At 39.2% G+C, this 18,650-nt stretch overlaps 1 protein-coding gene across 1 annotated transcript; it reads left to right on the forward strand.

Annotated features, from left to right (window-relative positions):
- Nucleotides 1–621: 621 nt before the first annotated feature.
- On the forward strand, nucleotides 622–13,251 carry SLC25A46 (solute carrier family 25 member 46). The gene is made up of 8 exons (XM_084304753.1): nucleotides 622–888; nucleotides 2,374–2,416; nucleotides 4,616–4,673; nucleotides 5,144–5,221; nucleotides 5,933–6,033; nucleotides 8,256–8,312; nucleotides 8,796–8,853; nucleotides 11,992–13,251. The coding sequence occupies exons 1-8, from the start codon at nucleotides 669–671 to the stop codon at nucleotides 12,568–12,570; spliced, it is 1,194 nt and encodes a 397-aa protein (XP_084160879.1). The 5' UTR covers nucleotides 622–668; the 3' UTR covers nucleotides 12,571–13,251.
- Nucleotides 13,252–18,650: the final 5,399 nt, after the last annotated feature.

Consider the following 18,650-nt stretch of genomic DNA (forward strand, 5'->3'; position numbering starts at 1 on the left):
TCGGAGTGCCACCCGGGGATCTGTTCTGAGGCAGGACAGTTATGAGTGGCCCGCAGGACATGGGCAGGCATCTAGAGCAGTGGGCACCTCCAGTGCTTTGGAAATTCACACCGAACAGGTGCAAAATCCTAAAAAAATGGCAGAATGCTTGGAAAAGGTGTGTCAGCACCCTGGCAACCCCAGAGACACGCAGATCCCTGCCACGGGCTGGGGCTTGGCACAACACATGTGCGGACTGGCCCTGGGCTGAACCCGTTTTGCAAGCAGCAGCCGGGGTGGTTTTTACACACGATTTATTTACACGGCAGCGTTTGGGGTGCTTTTTACACGCAATTTATTTATTCCGCACTGTTTGAGCCCTGCCCCCCCCCCGGGGGGGCACGGCGCGGGGGGCCGCTGCGTGAGATGGCGCCTGCCCGCCGCTGGGGGGCGCGCTGGTCGCGCCGTGAGGCGGAGCCGGCCGCCAGTGCCAGGGCCGGGCAGAGGAGGCCCGCCATTGGCCCGCCCGCCCTCAAACCCCGCCCCCTCCCCGATCACGTGCCCCCGCGCTCGGCTTCAGCAGGGCGCGGCCGGCCGGAAGTGGCGGTTGGGGCGGCCGGGCGCGGGCCGTTGCGCGGCTGTTAACGGCCCCCCCCCCCCCTCCCCAACCCCCTCACCTCACCCCCGCCATGCACCCGCGGCGCCCCGACGGCTTCGACGGGCTGGGCTACCGGGGGGAGCCGGGCCCCGGCGGCAGGGCCTCGGAGCCGGGCCACTGGGTGAGCAGCCCGCCCGACATCCCCGGCAGCCGCAACCTGCACTGGGGCGAGAAGACGCCGCCCTACGGCGCGGGGACGCCGCTGGGCCTCAACGAGGAGTCCGGCCTCGGGGCGGCAGGGCCCGGCGCCGGTAAGGCTCGGCTGGGAGTGCCGTGCCGCTGGGGGTCGTGTGAGGCAGCGCGGCTGTCCCGGCCGGTTTGTTGTCACCTTGAGGGGTTACGGCGTGGGTGGCGGGGGGGAGAGCCGCCTCCGTGCCTGGCGGTGGAGGAGCCGCGCAGCTGGTGGGGTGGGGGGAGGAAAGCGCGCTCCGGGGTCGCTGCCAGGGAAACGGTGGAAGCCCTCGGCGGTGCGGTGGTGTCGTTCTGTGCCTTTGTGGTGTTGGTATGTGCTGAGAGAAACTTCGTAAGCCTAGGCAGCTGAACGCAGCCTTAATTAAAAGGGTGTTCTGGAGCAACTTATATTCACCTGGCCATCAAAGTGTTATGAAAGACTCACTTAGGTAAAATAAACACGTATCGTAGATGAACCTTTTTTTCACCCAGCAGTTCTGTGAGCTTTTTCAGCTCTACACCAAGTCTCTGTAACAGCCCTTAATTGAGCTTTCATCGCTGAAAGCCCTTAATTGAGTTTTTATCCTTGAAAGCACTACCCAACACACGATCAATCCGAGGTACTCCAGCTCTACCTTTTTCTGGCCTACCTGTTCCTGGAGGTTGTGTTGATTCTGTGTTTTAGAGGACTGGTAAGGAGTTGCCCTATCATTGAGTCCAGTCTCTACAAGTGGAGAGTCTTATCGTTCTCTGCAGGAGGGCTTTGTGGAGCTCTGCTGAGGTTACTGCGACGACCCACATTTACAGTCAGCTTTCACCCAGTTGTTTTAAGGGCTGAATATTAATTCTCCATTGCATCTATGGTACACATACTGCTTTTCTTAAAAACCTGTTCAGGTAATTCCCAAGGTGTTAATACATGTTAGTTAACAAACAACAGGGAATTGAGCCCATTATTCTAGTTACAATTTTAAAGTTTTTCTTGTACTTTTTTTTTTTTTTTTTTTTTTGCAAAGGAGTGAAGGTAGACAACTGATTAGAAAACCAAGTCATACATGTTATGCTACCTTTCCCTAAGTCTATCTCTTTTTATTGTCTTTGATTTTTAAAGTAAGTTCACCTTAGACATGTAAGTTTGTGCATTGGAGATGTTGCAAATTTTTCATCCATGCTAATTGTTTCAGTGGTTGGTTGGAGTTAGCTCTTTTAGATATTGAAAGATTCTGTGTTTTACTGTAATAATTCACTTTGAGTCCTTTTTCTCCTGAAGCTGTTTTAAGACAAGAAAAATCTTATAAAAGAGTGCGCAAACTCAAACATGGTCCGAAGTGCAACTATTCCTGGGTGAATAGCGTTTTATGGCTTTTGCTAAGTTGCCATAAATGTTGCTGTTTACTACCTCTACCTTTTGAAGCAAGTACAGTGTAAAACTTTGTTTTTGTTTTGTTGTTGTTGTTTGTTTTGTTTGATTTTTATGTGTTTGTTTTTTTGATGAACTGCATGGTATTTCCCTCACCACCCTTTTTGATTATCAATGCTGTATATTCTGTTTTCATGTCTTGCAGAGCAGTTGAACAGATTTGCAGGCTTTGGTATTGGACTTGCCAGGTAAGACTTCTGTGTTTAATTTTAAGTGATTATTCTGTAGTAAGGCTGTAGTTGTCTTATAATCCCTACATGCTTTTTTTTATTTTTATTTTTATGCCAGTAGACTTAAGCAGCTGAAGTCCCTGTAGAAACCTTTCATTTAAAATCCGTTTAGGTTTCTGTTTTTTCTTTAACTGAAATGTTTCTCAAAATTGCTCGAGGAACAGTGAATGTAAGGAACTCTTGTTCACAGCAATCTGAAAATCATACAAGAAAACTGATCACACCCTTGCCACGTTTTGTTCATATACTTAGATAATGTGAATGTTTCCTAAGAACAAGATAATGCCCTTAAGTATAATATCAATGTATCTTGAGTTAGTGATACTGATCTAGCCAAGTAGTCTAATATCCATTTTATTCATTATTACGGTGATACTGATTACTGGTAGTATTTTTGAAAGTAGTGGTTTCCAATGTGCACAGTTTCCTGAGCAGTTGAGGTTCCTATTGTATACTTCTTTTCAAAGAGAAAGACCTCTTACTTGGCCTCTAGCCTGTCCTGCTCCCTACCCTATTGCTGTCAACCTTGATGACTCTAAGAACTTGTTTTAGTGAATTTAAATCATATAAAAAATAAAGACAGGGAAAAGAGCTGGATGATTTTTTGCTGTTTTGTGAAGCAGGTTAATTGACCTGGGAGCTGACTGCAATAGCCAGCTAGTCACCTGGAAGTAGTGCCAGCAGTGGTTCAGAGAGGGAAGAGAAAAAGAAGGGGGAGTAGGAATGTCCGTTTCTGGGAAGTAATGAGTTCCCATCTCATGAAACTTCCTGTCTTCCTTCTCCCACTTCTTCCCTTACAGTGGTTCAGCTTGCACATGGATCAGACTTTTTATTACGGTAGTATTGAAGAGGTTGGAAATTAGGCCAGACATGTTGAGAGTTGTTTATTTCCAACCTTATCAAGCTAGTGAACTCAGGTGTGAGCAGTAAAGAGTGAAGCCATAGGGCAGGAATATGCTGATCCCTTTCACAAGGATGTTAGCATGGCTCAGTTGTCCTTCAAAACATTTAGCATAGATTAATCAAGCATGGGAGTTGTTTTCAACATCCTGAGTACTGTGTCTTTTAGGACTATAAAGTAGGCATGTGGTTTTGGTAAAGAGTTGATCAACATTATATCACCACTGAGATCGCTTCTACCAGCTTATGCTTTTGCATTTGTATCAGGCCAGGTTTTTTTTTTGCATTGATTTGCATCAGACCTGCTGTGACATGGTTTAAGCCAGAAATCTCATAGAAAACACCCAAAAGAAAAGGTTAGTTTTCGCAAGGTTAGTTGGGTTGGCTACCCGAAGAGCTAAATAGATAGCGAATGGAATATGAGGAAAGCTTTACCTGTTTTGTTAGCACTAGTTTATGAAACTGCAGGATTAGTACTTTACTGTGTAATTTAATACTTGGTTATCCAGAGTCCCTCCCACCTGCCTCAGATGATCCAGTAAGTTGGTGGTGAGAGCTGTTGCCTGGAATGCTTAGGTAAAGGCTTGAGGTCTTAATTTTCTAACCAATAGCCCAGATTGGAACCACAAGCAGAGAAGTGTCCTGACCCCACTCAGATACTTTGAGAATCAATTAAGGGTTTCTCTATGTGATTGTGACCAGAAATCCTATTTTAGAACTAAGAAACTTTTTTTCCTGTGGAAGCTTGGTTGAATACTGTTTCTGGAACTAGGGGGAAAGGTGTTGGGGCAGTAGCATTTTCTGATGAGAAAGGTGTAACTGAAATTCAAAAGTAGCTGTTGGTACCAATCTGCTTGCCTTGCTAAAGAAGGTCTTGACTAATCCTGTGGTGTGCAGAATTAACATAAAACTGGAAACTAATTTTTCCAATGTCCTGCCTCTGCCTGGTCTTGTCCCCTCATATTTTACACAGGGAAGGCTTAAGAATTTCGGTGCATTGTTTTGTCTATGAGAAATACATACATATATGCATATATTCACTATGAGAAAGGCCATATATGTGTTGTGTATTTTTGTATTTGTTCCTGTGTAGTATTGGTATATTGTGAGGTAGCCCTCCAAAATGCCTCATTAATTCACTGAGTAATGTATAATTTTTTCAAGTACTAATGTAATGTTCTTAGAGAACAATAACAAGCCTTTTTCTAAAAGATTTACAGTTGCTTCCAATACTTTAAATACACTTTTCTTTTAAAGCTTATTTACAGAAAATGTGTTGGCACATCCTTGCATTGTTCTACGTCGTCAGTGTCAGGTATATCTTTTATATTATTTCTTCCAGTCCCATCTTTTGTGTACTATGATACTTTTGTCATCATATTCTGTAAAATATAAGGAAACTTTATAATATTAAGGAGATGCTGCAGCATTGTCATGTTTCTGTTTGTAGTGTACACGTTTTCTGTTCTGAAACTTAACTTGAGCATTCTTTTTTTGTTTGGATAATGACAAAGAAATTACAGCAAATGAGTTCTTCATCTCTGAAACAACTTTCAGATCCCCTTTACTAGCAGGATGTTTTGTTTCAAATATTTTCTGTTTTATGCTTTCTTTTGTTTACATTTTCAGCATACAAGCATTTGAAAGGTCTGCCTGTTTCCCTAAATTTCATTGAGAATTTATTCCTATGTTGGTCACTTCGACCTTTACAAAAGCTAAGTGCTTTTTTTCTTCAGAGTTGTAACGTGTGTGTTTATAAAGCTGCTCTCTTTATATTTTTAACAGGTTAATTATCATGCTCGGAATTATCATCTCACTCCATTTACAATTGTCAATATTATGTACAGCATCAATAAGACACAGGTCAGTGTGTGGTGCAAGTCTGTGTCTGAGCAGGGAAAGTTTCTTTAACATGTTTGTATACTGACATCTGTAGCTCTATACAGTGGGTGGATAAACAGGTGGCAATTGTAAGGGAATATTTATAGTTGCAGAAATGTTGCAAAAAGGTAACTGTAACCTTTTCTTATGAAAATTTTTACTTGGTAGGAAGGGTGCATAGATATTAGTAAATAAGAGAGTCCCTCAAATCAGTTGTTTTTCAGTTAGGATCTAAAAAAATCATTAATTTTTACATAGATAAAGAGATGTTAAATGACTACTTCTGAAGACAGTATTGTATGATTTTACAGTTCTGCATAGTGTTGGGGAATGGGGTGGAGTGAAAGTTTTGATACTCAGATCAGTGAACATTGGGAAAAGACTTTATGGATTCCTTATGAGAGTGTTTTAACATCTCCAGTTAATTTTGTTCATTGGAAATAGTGTTAAATTTATGGCATAGGGTGAGATAGGTGTCTCCCAAGACACCTGTTGTTGACAACTGAAGTTATCTATTAACACAAGTTTCTTCAGAGTTGAAAGTTAGTTGTCCCCTGGGTTTGATGATACTGAAGTTTAACATTAGAATTGTACTTCTGTGCAGCTTGGATTTGCTGAAAATCTATAAAAATTAGTAAGATGGTGAGAAGACTGAGTATTACATTGCATATAACTGCATATTTCTAAACACAGGGTCCAAGAGCTCTTTGGAAGGGAATGGGCAGCACATTCATTGTTCAGGGAATAACCCTGGGAACAGAAGGCATCGTCAGTGAATTTACTCCGTTGCCAAGGTATTGCTTTTTTTTTTTTTATGGCTGCTAACAGAATGATCATCAATTGTTGACTTATATTCAAACAGTTAGAAATACAAGGTTGTTTGGAATTTTTCAGTTGATTAGAGCAATCAGATATTAAATAGATGGTTTTAGCACTATGGGGTTGTCTTGGAAAAGACAGCCTTGTAATTAAGCAGTGACAGACGTTCTGGAAGCCATATTTACCTACTGGTCTGACTACAGAAACAATACTCCAAATTAGTCTTCAATATGATTCCATTGTCACACAATTCACGAGTTTTTTGTTTTCATTTTTGTGGCATGAGCAAATACAATGTATAAAGTAATAAGTCCTAGTTTCATTAATCAAAACACAGAAAATGTGCATAGCTAATGACCTGTCGCTGACTGCTTGCTTTGTGGTAGGTGAGAAAATAGATTAGCCGGCACTAATAAATTAAAAGATGTGCTAAGTAAGAGTTCATGTGGCTGTCAGCACTGTTTTTAATTCTTCTTTCCCAGCAGCTGTATCTATGTTGTTATCAGAATACTGAACAAAGGGAATACAACTGAAAAACAAGTGACTTTATTTAAAGAGATTCACCACTCTGCCTGTGTCCATCCTAGGCTGTAGTATAGATGTTTAGTATTTTATTTTGATTTGCAACTCTTCCTGTTTTGAATCACAATTCAAAGTTATGCTAAAGCAGTGATGTCTTTTTGCCTTAAGATATGTGTGCTAAAGCCTTTTTGTCTGTAAGCTTTTCAGTGTTGTTTTGTAATGGTCCAGAGCTGAACAGTAAGGGCTGACAACTGTGCATGTCAGCATGTAATAGCATGCTGTCTGTTTTGTTACAGACACTTCCAGAGTATTCAGCACATGTGAGAGATGCTGTTGTATAAAGTCACTAAAACTTTTAGTGAAATGCAGAGAGACTTTGAGATAATCCAAAGTTAGTGAAAGATAGCACCTTCCTGGGTGTTACCCCCATGCTTGTATGACCACAGTATGTAAGTAGTCACGACCAGATTGGGGAAGGGATCTGGATAAAATGGTTGTCTTGTACATGCATCACCCTGTGCAGTTTTCTATTGGATGCTTTTTAAGTGGTAGCATGCATCGTTTGGCTGTCACAGGGAGGTGGAGGTTATTCCTTATGAAAGAAGTGCCACTGTAGGTGTTCTTAAAAGTTTTGTTTAACTGAGCTCCAAAGGACACAAACTGAAACATTGATTCTAATTCCATATCATGGTATTATAAAAAACATCCCTCTGTTAGGAAAGGGGCCTGGATATGTACTTTATCATTTCTGTGGCAAGTTGAATGTTGCTCTGTAGTAAACAAACTAATTCTATGTTTGTTCCTCCACTTCAGGAACTGTTCTGTCTGGTAGATTGGCATGTTAGACTTTCACACATAAGTTTGGCTGCGTTTGTTTTCTAAGTTCAATGGCTCATTAGATACGATCAAAGTGTCTGTAGTACCTAATAATCTTCACTTCCTCTTAAGGAGGAGGTGAAGTTCTATGTAATTAAGATGTTGATACCTCCTAGTTATCAACAGTTCTTCAAAGAATGAAGTTTTCTTTCTTGAATTAAAGTAACTGTAACCACAAGCAATGTGCAAATGTGGTTTCTGGACAAGAACTTAAACTGAATACATTAGAGCTTATTTAAAAAAAATCAAGTCAAATATGTCCAATCAATATTTCAGGTAGAAATATCTTTACATTATATGTATTTATTAAATGTATGGCTGTTGAATATGTATGAAAATGTTGAAAATGTATGGCCTTGAGCTAGTGTGGGGTACTAGTCAAGTGTCCTTGACTAAAGAATGTAACCAAACCAAAACATGGTAAAGAACTTCTGGTAAAGGAAAACTATGGAGATATTAAAACTTCAAATATTGCCTGAAAATTGCTTTAAGAGGTAGTATGCTAGGATGCAAAATAAATACCAAACACTAAAGATGGTAGATGTGAGAGCTACAGAGAGCTTACTAATAATCTAAAACTTTTTTAATTAAAATATCTAGCAGGCCTGAATAAACTTTAAAAGTTGAGCATGATTTACTAAATGTGCATAGGTGACTGCAGGATTTCCCATTGTGGAAAGACACATCTGTAGAGTAATAATAGAACACCAATATGAAAACTGGATGTTGATGTCTCTGAAAGAAATCCTTGAGTAATTGTTTTTATCCATAGTACAGTAAATACTGCTTTTCTTTTTAGAGAGCTCTCACATAAATGGAACCTCAAACAGATAGGTGGACACCTTCTGCTCAAAGGGTAAGTATAGCTGTAGTTATTACCTTTTTTTATTGGCTAAACAATAGTAAGAAAGCTATTAAATGTATGGCAGTACAATCTGCAGATCAGTTACTTGACAGGGTACTAAGGGAAGTTCTAAAATTCTGCTTTTTTTTTTTTTTTTGAACCATGTTGATTGTGTGTGCCAGTTTGACGCTTTTTTTCTTACTGGATTCTCCTGTATCTGTATGGACCCAGACTAATTTAAAATTCAAATTCTGCTAATAACTGAATTCTGATATCTGAGAGCCTTTTAATTGATCTGTCGCATGAGAATAGAATTTAACAGAACTTCAGAACATCTTGGTGGCTTATTTTGTGCTCTAATAACTGAGTTATGGTTTGTTGTAGCTTTCCCTCAGGCATGACTAGGTAGATAACTGAATCTGCTTTCAGGTGCAGAGTTGGATAAAACTATAATATTGTCATGAACATAATTCTCATTTTTCTTAATTTCTACAGGTTAACACATGTGATAGCAATGCCTTTTTATTCTGCAAGCCTGATTGAAACTGTGCAGGTAATTTACAAATATATACAGCATTTCAAAAGATCCTGTTACTCTTTTTATGAAATAGATTACGTGGAGAATTGAGGCTTTGGCTTTTGGTTGTAGTAGTTGCATCTGTTTTACTCGAGCCTGTGTGACCTACTAACTCCAATAAAAAAAAAAAATTGTGCTGTCTTAAGTGGAAGCTTAGAATTAGAAAGCACACATAATACAAACAGAATATATTGTGCGTGAAATAAAAACGGGTTACGTCTATACATTCTAGAAGAGATCATAGAGAAGTCATAAAGAAGGTATTAAAAGGCTTGCTAGGTAGGTTACTAGCATGGCCACTCCCCTGTAACAATTAAAAAGCTGTTCTGGTAATGCAGCTTTGTTTTGTCAAAGTACTGAACTCCACTATTTCAGACTTGCTTTCATCCAGTCAGCTTTTGCTTTTAAACTTTCACCTAAGTTTTTCCTTAGCCATCAAAATAAATTTCAGGAAAATCTGGATGTGTTATCTAGGATACTTGCTCTGTAACAGTACGGAGTAATCCATAGCACTTTATTGCAGATCGTCGTTCAGTGAGTTGTTGCATCTCTTTGGGGAGAGAAAGACAGGCTTACATAGGCCAACGTAATTCTCCCTGCTATATCCATAAAATGAGTTGCTCTGAATTATGAAAGCATCTTTGTGCTGCTAGTGGCACTCTTACTTGAGCTTTCATGTGGAAGGTGATGCAGGATAGTCACTCATGTCATTCAGTCTCCATAGTAATCAGTTCCATTCAGGCAAGTTGTAAGTACAGTCAAGACCGATTTAGACCCAACTTCTGAAATCTGCAGTTGGACTACTGTTATGTCTATGAAATAGTATGTTTTCTGTGGAGAAAAGGTGAGAAAAGTCTGACTTAGTTCCAGAATGTAGTGTAGAAGTACAGACTGTTAATGGATCCTGATATATGGATACATAATCTTATGTAGAGGATCCAAATTTCTTAGAAGGCACTAAGAAGGCTGTATGATCTGGCAACATTTTGTACTAACAGGATAGGTAAGATTGATGGTGCCTCCATGGGGAGGATGGAGGCACCATAAGTTAGACTCCAAACAACAAGCCCACATTCTCTAAAGTTCTTTCATATTTAAGAAACACCCTTCCTCTCTCTTGCTGAATTGTTTTGAAAACAATATTCCAGAGATCTAGCCTGAGTGGATCTTTGAAAGCTTGTGGAAGCCATAGGGAGATTTAACTGGTCTCCTACTGAGATGATCACTTGGGAAGCTCTTGCATCTTAAGAGCTTGACACTGAGCAAATCGTAATCCTGGAACTTGAAACAGCGATGGAACAATGTTCCTGTTTCTTGAGTTTTACTGAGCCATGGATGTTTGGCTCAGTACATTCTACTGAGTACATGGATGTACTGAGGATGTTTTGTTCAGGTGCTGCTTGTGGTTTTGAACAAGGGAATGTTAGTTGTGTTGTTGGATGTGGTAATTTTAACAATAAGTGGTAGACCAGACATGATTTAGAATCTGTCTCCTGGTTACAAGATACACATTAATTTTTTTGCTAGGAAGCAATGCTTAATTGGAAAATGATCAAAAAGCCAAAACAGCATCTCCCCCAACCTTTTAAGCAAGTGATCATCTCTGTAAAGATCTCTGTAAAGCATCGTTTATGAAAGTAATCCTAGTGAGATCTGATGGGATTTTAGGCTTAGTGGGTTCAGTTGTGTGTAAGTATTTTATTGAATAGATGTATCTGTGCTGTATGAAATGTAGCCTGCTGTTCTTGGAGGCATAATCATTAATTTCCTTGACAGAAACACAGAAAAAGTAGTCTAAGTTAGCATCTGTCCATAATATATGCTGTATTCATCACTCTAGGGAGGCAACTTGTCTTAACAGGTTTACGTTATACTTCTGTGCTTGCAAGAGGACAATTTTGAATTACAGACTATGAAAGTTAAAGATCGTGGGATTTGTTACTAGTAATTTCATGTTAACTTTGATTGTCTTAACTCTGATAAACCCTACCATTCCTATAATTAATAGACACACTTCTCCAAGTAAATTTTATCAAAATAGATAACAGTAAAAGTTTGTAGTCGGCATATCATGGCTTATGTCTTTTACATTTCAAACCACATGGTGGCGTATTTGACAAAATCAAGCACAGTTTTGAAGTGCAGTGATAGTGATATGAGGGACAAGAGAACTAAGTAGGAATTACAATGTATTACTTCTATTTAAAGACTGGATCAACAAAATATTCTGAGGTATTTGAACTAGCTTCTCTTTTCGGCAGATAGATCACAAATGCCATTCATCTTTCCCCAGAATACTTAGGAGCATTCTAGTTTTGTACTGGCATGTGATCAAGACATAGCCAGCATGGACTTCGTACTTGAGGCGAACTCTAAGATCTTGAATTTTGGATGTAACAGTAATGATAAAACACCAAATCTGTATAAGCATTAGGAGGGGAAACAACATATTTTGGCTTAATCCTGCAAGCGTAGGTGGAATATAATAATAAAATAATTAGTAAGCAAATTCTATATTATTTGAACAAAATTATTTATTTTCTGAGAGGTAGCATATGGAAAGTGCCATTTTAGACTCCAAAAGTAAAATGGAAATATTAGTAGTTGAATTTATCAAATTCCAAGTAAAAATGATCTTTCAAGTCAACTTAGGTGAGGTTTAGTTGAGGAAGTCTTTGTTACGCATATGCACGTTCAAAGACTAGAATTAAAAACCTTAAAGCAAAGGATTTTTAACTTAGGTAAATGCTTCCTGGGATTTGAGTTCAGAGTTAGATGTTTTCAGTACATGATCATTGTTGTGCACAGTGATACTCTCAGTGGTAAGCTGAAAGTTGTATTTCTTTGCTAATAACACAAATGGAATGTAGATGAGAAGAAGGCTCTTTAAGGTGGGATCATTTTATTTTTTTTTTAAAGCACATTTACCAGATTGCTATTAAGAATGCTACATATCAAAAACATTAAAGCAGAGAATTTATAATATCAGTAAAGATGTGTAGACATAGTAGTATGCAAATATATAAATATCATAAGGTAAAATTCAGCAGTGGTAATGTCAGCATGGTTTGGAAATGGGCAGCACAAGTTGTAACTAATCCTTTTTACTTGTAGAGTGAAATCATTCGAGACAATCCTGGTATTCTGGACTGTGTGAAAGAAGGAATTGGCAGAGTTGTAGGCTTGGGAGTACCCCACAGCAAGCGGCTTCTTCCTCTAATGGTCTTGATTTTTCCAACTGCCGTACATGGAGTTCTTCACTATGTCATCAGTTCCATCGTCCAGAAGCTTGTTTTGTTTGTTCTGAAAAGGGATAATTCCCACAACCTTCCAACAGAGAGCTCTACTTCTGTGCAGAGCATGCTGGATGCATACTTTCCTGAACTTATTGCTAGCTTTGCTGCTAGCCTTTGTGCTGATGTCATGCTTTACCCGCTGGAGACAGTTTTACATCGCCTTCATATTCAAGGGACACGCACAATAATTGACAATACAGACCTTGGCTATGAAGTGCTTCCGATCAATACTCAGTATGAGGGGATGAGAGACTGCATAAATACTATAAAACGTGAAGAAGGAATGCTAGGTTTTTATAAAGGATTTGGAGCTGTTATAGTACAGTATACCTTGCATGTGGCTGTTCTACAGCTCACCAAAATTATCTACTCAACACTGCTTCAAAATGTTTCTTAATCTGTTCAGGTGTGGATTTAGCACAGTGGACATAATTGAGTTATTTACTAACCTAATTATTGTTAAAATGGCATAGAAAATAAAGCTTGAAGAATCCACTCTGTGGATTCTTGTAGAAGAACTTGTTCTAAAACTGGAAATTTAGATGAATGCCATTCAAAAAGTACTGTTTAAATTTAAAATGATAAACAGGAATATAATATCCAGTCATACAAAAGGGGATAATTTCAAATATGGTTGGAATGAGGATTTACCTTTCCTCTTACCAATTAACTGACTTATAGAATGGATATGAATTCTTGATCTTTGGTCTATAAACATCGTATCTGATATTTAATTTGGACTGCTAGACAGTTTAAAGGAATTTATTTCATAAGTTGTAGGTACCTGGAAATGTGAGACTGGGCTTATTGGTCTTTTTAAGTGTTTTCAGCTTCACTGTTAATGGACCTGTGAGCAAAACAGAAACTGTAGAAGTAACTTAAGTAGACAAAAATCACATAATTTACAAGTATATAATCTTACTTTGCTGCAGTGTGGCAGAAGATGAATCTTTTGCTTTATACAAAATAAAAACTTTTTTGGGGATAAAGTTGCACAGAATGTAAAAATGTGGCTGTCTCTGTCTGTTCACAAGGCTTACAGTAACTAAAGTGTGTGAATAAAGAAAATTAGAAGCTATTGTGTGCATGTGTAAGTGCCGTTCTTAGACCACTTTCTACTCATAACTTCGGTTCAGTTTTACTCCATCTAAGAGTAGAATAATCTTGCAACTGTATTTAGTATCAATGTTTGAAGTGTAGTGAAAAGAAAACGATCAGTTGGCCATTTCTGAAGTTTCTCTTTTGCTAGATTGGAGGGATATGTACGAAATTACCTACTTAAGATTTAGCACTCATGTTCTTTGCTTAAAGTCTCTGATGAATTAGATATTTTGTGAAGCAGAATTCAGTCTGTTCATGTGCAAGCAACTACTGAAATGTAACATTTTTGCACTCTTCACCTAGTAAAAAAAAAATCAGTCTGAAAATGAGTTTTGATCATTCTAAATAACTTATTTGTTGGTTTTGTCAGTGAATATAATGAAAAGTGTTGCAGGGGGGTGTGATTTTAGCAAATAAAGCAGGCGTGTGGACAGTCACTTTTAAATTATATGAGAGGCTGTTGCCTTATTCACACTTCCCTGTAGTAAGTCTTTATCTTCAAATACTGTAAATTGATGTGCATTTAATCTTTAAACGTTGTATAGTAGCTACCATTTATGGAAAGAAATAATGGCAAAACAGTGAAAGTGTTGCTGTTCATAAGCTCTGACTTGAAATCATGTGCAAGTCTGCTTTACTATTAAAGTAACTTTCATGTTCTTTTTAAATACATAAGCATTGAAATTGAAAGTGTAGTGATCTTGGGAACTTGTTTTGGAATATTGTTAATGGAAAACTTAGTGTATAGAATGCAAGCAATCAAATAAAGTGAGAATCCACTGTAAAAATTTTGAAGTAATTCACTGAAGAGGCACCCAAAGGAAACCTGGTTTGTATGTTATGCTTTGTTGTATATACTTCATAATGGCTTTTTCAAATTCCTCAACCTTCCTAAGTGCAAGACCGTGTTGAATTAAAACTACATGCAAGAACATGGGTAAAATACTTGTTTCTTTTTTTTTTTTTTTAACTTTTCAAAAGTTTCTGTAAGTATGAAGAATGAGCCATATCTGAGAATCATCCAGTTTGGAAAGGATTTTGGCAGGTCATCTACTTCAAATTCCTCCTCTAAGCAAGGACGTCATTGACTTCAGACTAGATTGTGCAGGCTCTTCTCCGTTTTTTAATTCTGCCTTTTAATACATAAAAACAGCCTTTTTGAAGTTAAATTAAACTGATGCCAACTAGAGTTGCATTGAAGAAGTAACTAGGTACATGTTGGAGACCAACAATTCAGATGTTTCTGTGAAATGGGGCAATAATATTTTTCAAGGAAAAAAAATCTAGGGAAGGCATTTTGTTGTATGAAATGGAGGACATGCTATTATGTGTTCTGCGAGAGGGAAGATAGCAAGTTCTCAGAACATTACTATATATCTAATATAGCCTATTATATCAAATACTTATGCTTTCATTGCCAAGAGTTTACAGCTCTAGTTCACATTGTCAGGCTGAGATCTGTAAGCAGGGTGAGAAAGAGTGCTGTCAACTTTCTGCAGCTGTACTGTGGTGGCAAAGCAATTTGCTTTAGGCTATTATTTTTGGTCTTCTTCCCATCAATTAGAATTAACATATTTTGATCCTTCATGTGTATGTGCTTTAGCTTCCAAAAAACCTAATTCATTATGTTGTCAAAGTTGCAATTCTTGCCCGTGCTAAAAAGAAAAATGAATGGGGGGAGTCTCTTTTAGCCTTTTAATCATAAGTATTTTATAAATGTATTTCTATTTTCATTTGGTTCTGAAATCTAGGTTTAATAGAACAGGTAAACAGTTCTAATCTCAAATGAGTAGACATGTCAGTGGCTTTATCAGGATTTATTACTGAAAACTATAAAAAATTATAAAATACTGAATTGCTGTTGGAATTAAGCTTTTAAGTTTCATGAATTTGAAAATTTTGTGTGTATTGTCTTCTTTCTGATACAAACTTAATTACTTTTTTTTGTATATTATTTTTCTTCATTTTTTTTTGAAGTGCTGATTTCAAGAAGATGAATACTTCTGAAGAATGACTCAATGTTCCCACCCAGTGAAGAATTACTTGGCTTCTTACCTATACATCTTAAAAAGCAAATTTTGTTGTGAGGTAACAGATAATAGATCAGGCAGGAAATTTCAGAGGTTACGCCTGCTGGAAACCATTTTCTGTGTTGTTTCACAAACTGCCTTACTGATCAGCCTTAATTTTTGGCTTTGTTAGAACAGAGCTTTTTAGATGTAGTTTAGATGCTGGTACTACAAGTCATGGAAAAATACTGTATTCTTCAGCAAGGTTTCAGCTAAATTCAATCCTTTTAGCAGATCTATTTTGCTGCATGTATGAGTTGATATAGCTCTGTGTCCAATCTGTAGTACTTGAGATGTGGAGCATGTTTTACAGACCTGCAGAATTTGAGACCATCAGATTATATGCTTCTTTTAGCTCTTTTGGATCTAGCAGGAGGTTAATGGAAAGTACAAAACAAGTATGTAAGCTAATGTTATTTTTGCTGCTTGTTCCGTCTGAGATGGTCCTTAAGTTGCATACAGTATTTCAGCTATTACATGAAAGTGCAGATAAGGCTTTTTTTGCATTGCTATACAATTTCTTGTGTCCAGTAAGATTTTTGTTGATATAATTAAGGGCTAGCAGTGGTTATTTTCAAACTGTTTATCCTTTCTGTGAGTTTTAAGGAGAAGTCACACTAAATTTTCAGACAAAGTATTTGTGCTGCTCTTGAAACTCAGCAATATAATGGCAGCATTCCCTCCTCTGTACAGGAAAAAAAGTTGCAAAACCTGAATAAACCATTTGTCTTGTTCTGTTTTAGGAGACATAATACAAATCTCCAGCAGGGATAGAAGAAGGTGAAGTCTTTATTTAATAATCAAGGACTGCTATCATCTGTGTTTTAAAAGCAAATCTGATTTTAAGGAGTTGGGTAAGACTTCATACTTTCCAACTACTTTCTGATGGCATAAAAACTATTTGCTCTTCGTTCCTGTCTCTTCATAGACAGTTTGACAGACGATGAAAAAGCTTAAGGGTGGGAAAGGTGCAAAGTTGAAAATGGAATGTGGATATTGCACAAAAATGCTGATTTAAGATGGTTGAAAATCAATGTTTACAGTTTCACCAAATTAATAAAAAGTAGAAATGTCCAATGTCTGTTTCTTTAAAGTTTTAAGTTAAAATCACAGAACATTTTAAGCCCAACGTGCCTTTTTTTCCATGGTGGAAAAAGTTGAAATAACTGGCTTTTCCATATGAAACAGGCATCTACATTTTCCCTTATAATCAAAGCACCCTTTCAGTGAATGTAAATACCAACATACAACAGTATGTCAGTCTAATACTGCAGTTGTTGTGTTTTGCAGCTTATTCTGGATGAGATATTTTAAGTGTTCCCTCCCTACTTTGAAAGCAGGAGAAAATATGACCTGTGCCCACCAACGTAATAACAGCTGCACAATCCTTCATGATTTTATCTGAAGTTCTGTCTCTTGCTCTTATTTCAACCTCACACTTTGAAATAAAATGTGTCCTGGATGAAAGGACATGTTGGGCAGGACTTTACTCCTTTCTCATCTCTTTCTCATCTGTAGCCTTACATCTTTGCCCATGCAATTTTTGCAAGTATCAGTCAGGCTGTAGTGTGTGTGTGTGGCAAGGCTTGGGTAGTGGGCAGCCACAGGTGTGGCTTCTGTGAGAAAAATCCAGAAGCTGCCCCATGGCAGATAAGGGGCCTACTGCTGCCAGAGCTGAGCCAATAAGCTATGTTGTTTGTGCCTCTTGGAAAGCAGATTTAAGAAAGGGAAAAAAATGCAGTGGAACAGCAGCTAGGAGAGCAAGTAGTAAGAGACATCCTTGCAGACCCCAAGGCAGGTGCAGAAGGAGGGAGGGCAGGAGGTGCTGCAGGCAGGCAGCAGCAGTTCCCCTGCGGGCTGTGCAGGGAGAGGCCCCTGGTGGAGCAGGCTGTCCCCCTGCAGCCCATGGGTCCCACATGGAGCAGATCTCCACGCTGCAGCCCCCCTCATGGGTGGAGGAGCCCCCGGTGGAGCAGGTGGATGTGGCCTGGAGAAGGCTGCGGCCCATGGAGAGCCCCCGCAGGAGCAGGCCCCGGGCCGGAGCTGCAGCCCGTGGAGAGGAGCCCACGCAGGGTCTGGGGGGAGCTGCCGCCCACCCGTGGGGGACCCGTGCTGGAGCAGTTTGCTCCTGCAGGATGGATGGATGGACCCCCCGCAGGCTCAGCTGGGGAAGGATGACATCCCTGGGAGGGACCCCACGGCGAGCAGGGGCAGAGAGGGACTGTGAGGGAGCAGTGGAGGCAAAGTGCTGTAGACTGACTGCAGCCCCCATTCCATGTTCCCCTGCACTGCTCAGCAGGAGGAAGTAGAAGAGGTAGAAGAGTGTGGATGGGGGGAAGGTGTCATTATTTTCTTTGTTTCTCACGTCTCTAGCTTGTTAGGAATAGGCAGTACATTTTACTATCTCCCTACTCTGTTTTTCCTGTCACAATAATTGTTGAGCAATCTTCCCTTCCTTATCTCAAAGTTTGAGCCCTTTGCATCGTATTTTCTCCCCCTTTCTCTTTGAGGAGGTGGAGTGAGAGAGCAGTTGTGGGCTCAGCTGCCCACCTGAGTAAAACCACCATACAGACTTAAAAATTTTTGTTCCTTGTTCTTGATTTTAGGGTTCATCCAGAAAAGCAGTAAACTTGCACTTACTGCAGCAGTGAGTATAATTCACTGAAGTATTTGATCCCTGAAATGGATCTTGAATTTGTGTATGCAATATATGAGCTTTCAAGCAGATAATGGAGAAACAGGTGCCTTAGGTTGAGTTCCAGAAGCACCAATATGCACAGTTGCCCTAATTCCTGGCTCCTAGCTGACATTAGTCATATTCAGTGCTATTCAAAGTCTGTCGGACACATTTATTGTCCATTCAGATGTGTTTTGTAGGCTGTACAGGCAAGGTAATTAGTCCTAAGAAACAAACACAGTTGGACTTTTAGAGAGCCTTATCCATAGCCTAACTTTACATATACAAAATGAGACAAGGGACAAAACAAACATGAAAGGACTCCAAAAATTAACTGTATGCTTACCAATGTGAGCACCTTAACAAGGATGTACATGTAACTTTAAGTCATTAGCACATAGTGGAGGAAGGAGGCAACTTCTCATATAGCTACATGTTTCAGGAACTTAAATATTCCTTCAGTGTTTTCTTTCCCGTTATCCGAAGATCCAGATGAAGTCAAGTGCATGCAGTGAAACCACGTGGTGGAAGTCTGCATGAAGCACATCATTGCCATATGCCAAGTCATTGGCAGTAATGACCTAGAAAGAGGGACAGTGAGTAAATTGAGTGGCCAACTCAGAAAATATG

This window comes from Netta rufina (assembly GCF_964035555.1).
Source record: "Netta rufina genome assembly, chromosome: Z".
Taxonomy (NCBI): domain Eukaryota; kingdom Metazoa; phylum Chordata; class Aves; order Anseriformes; family Anatidae; genus Netta; species Netta rufina.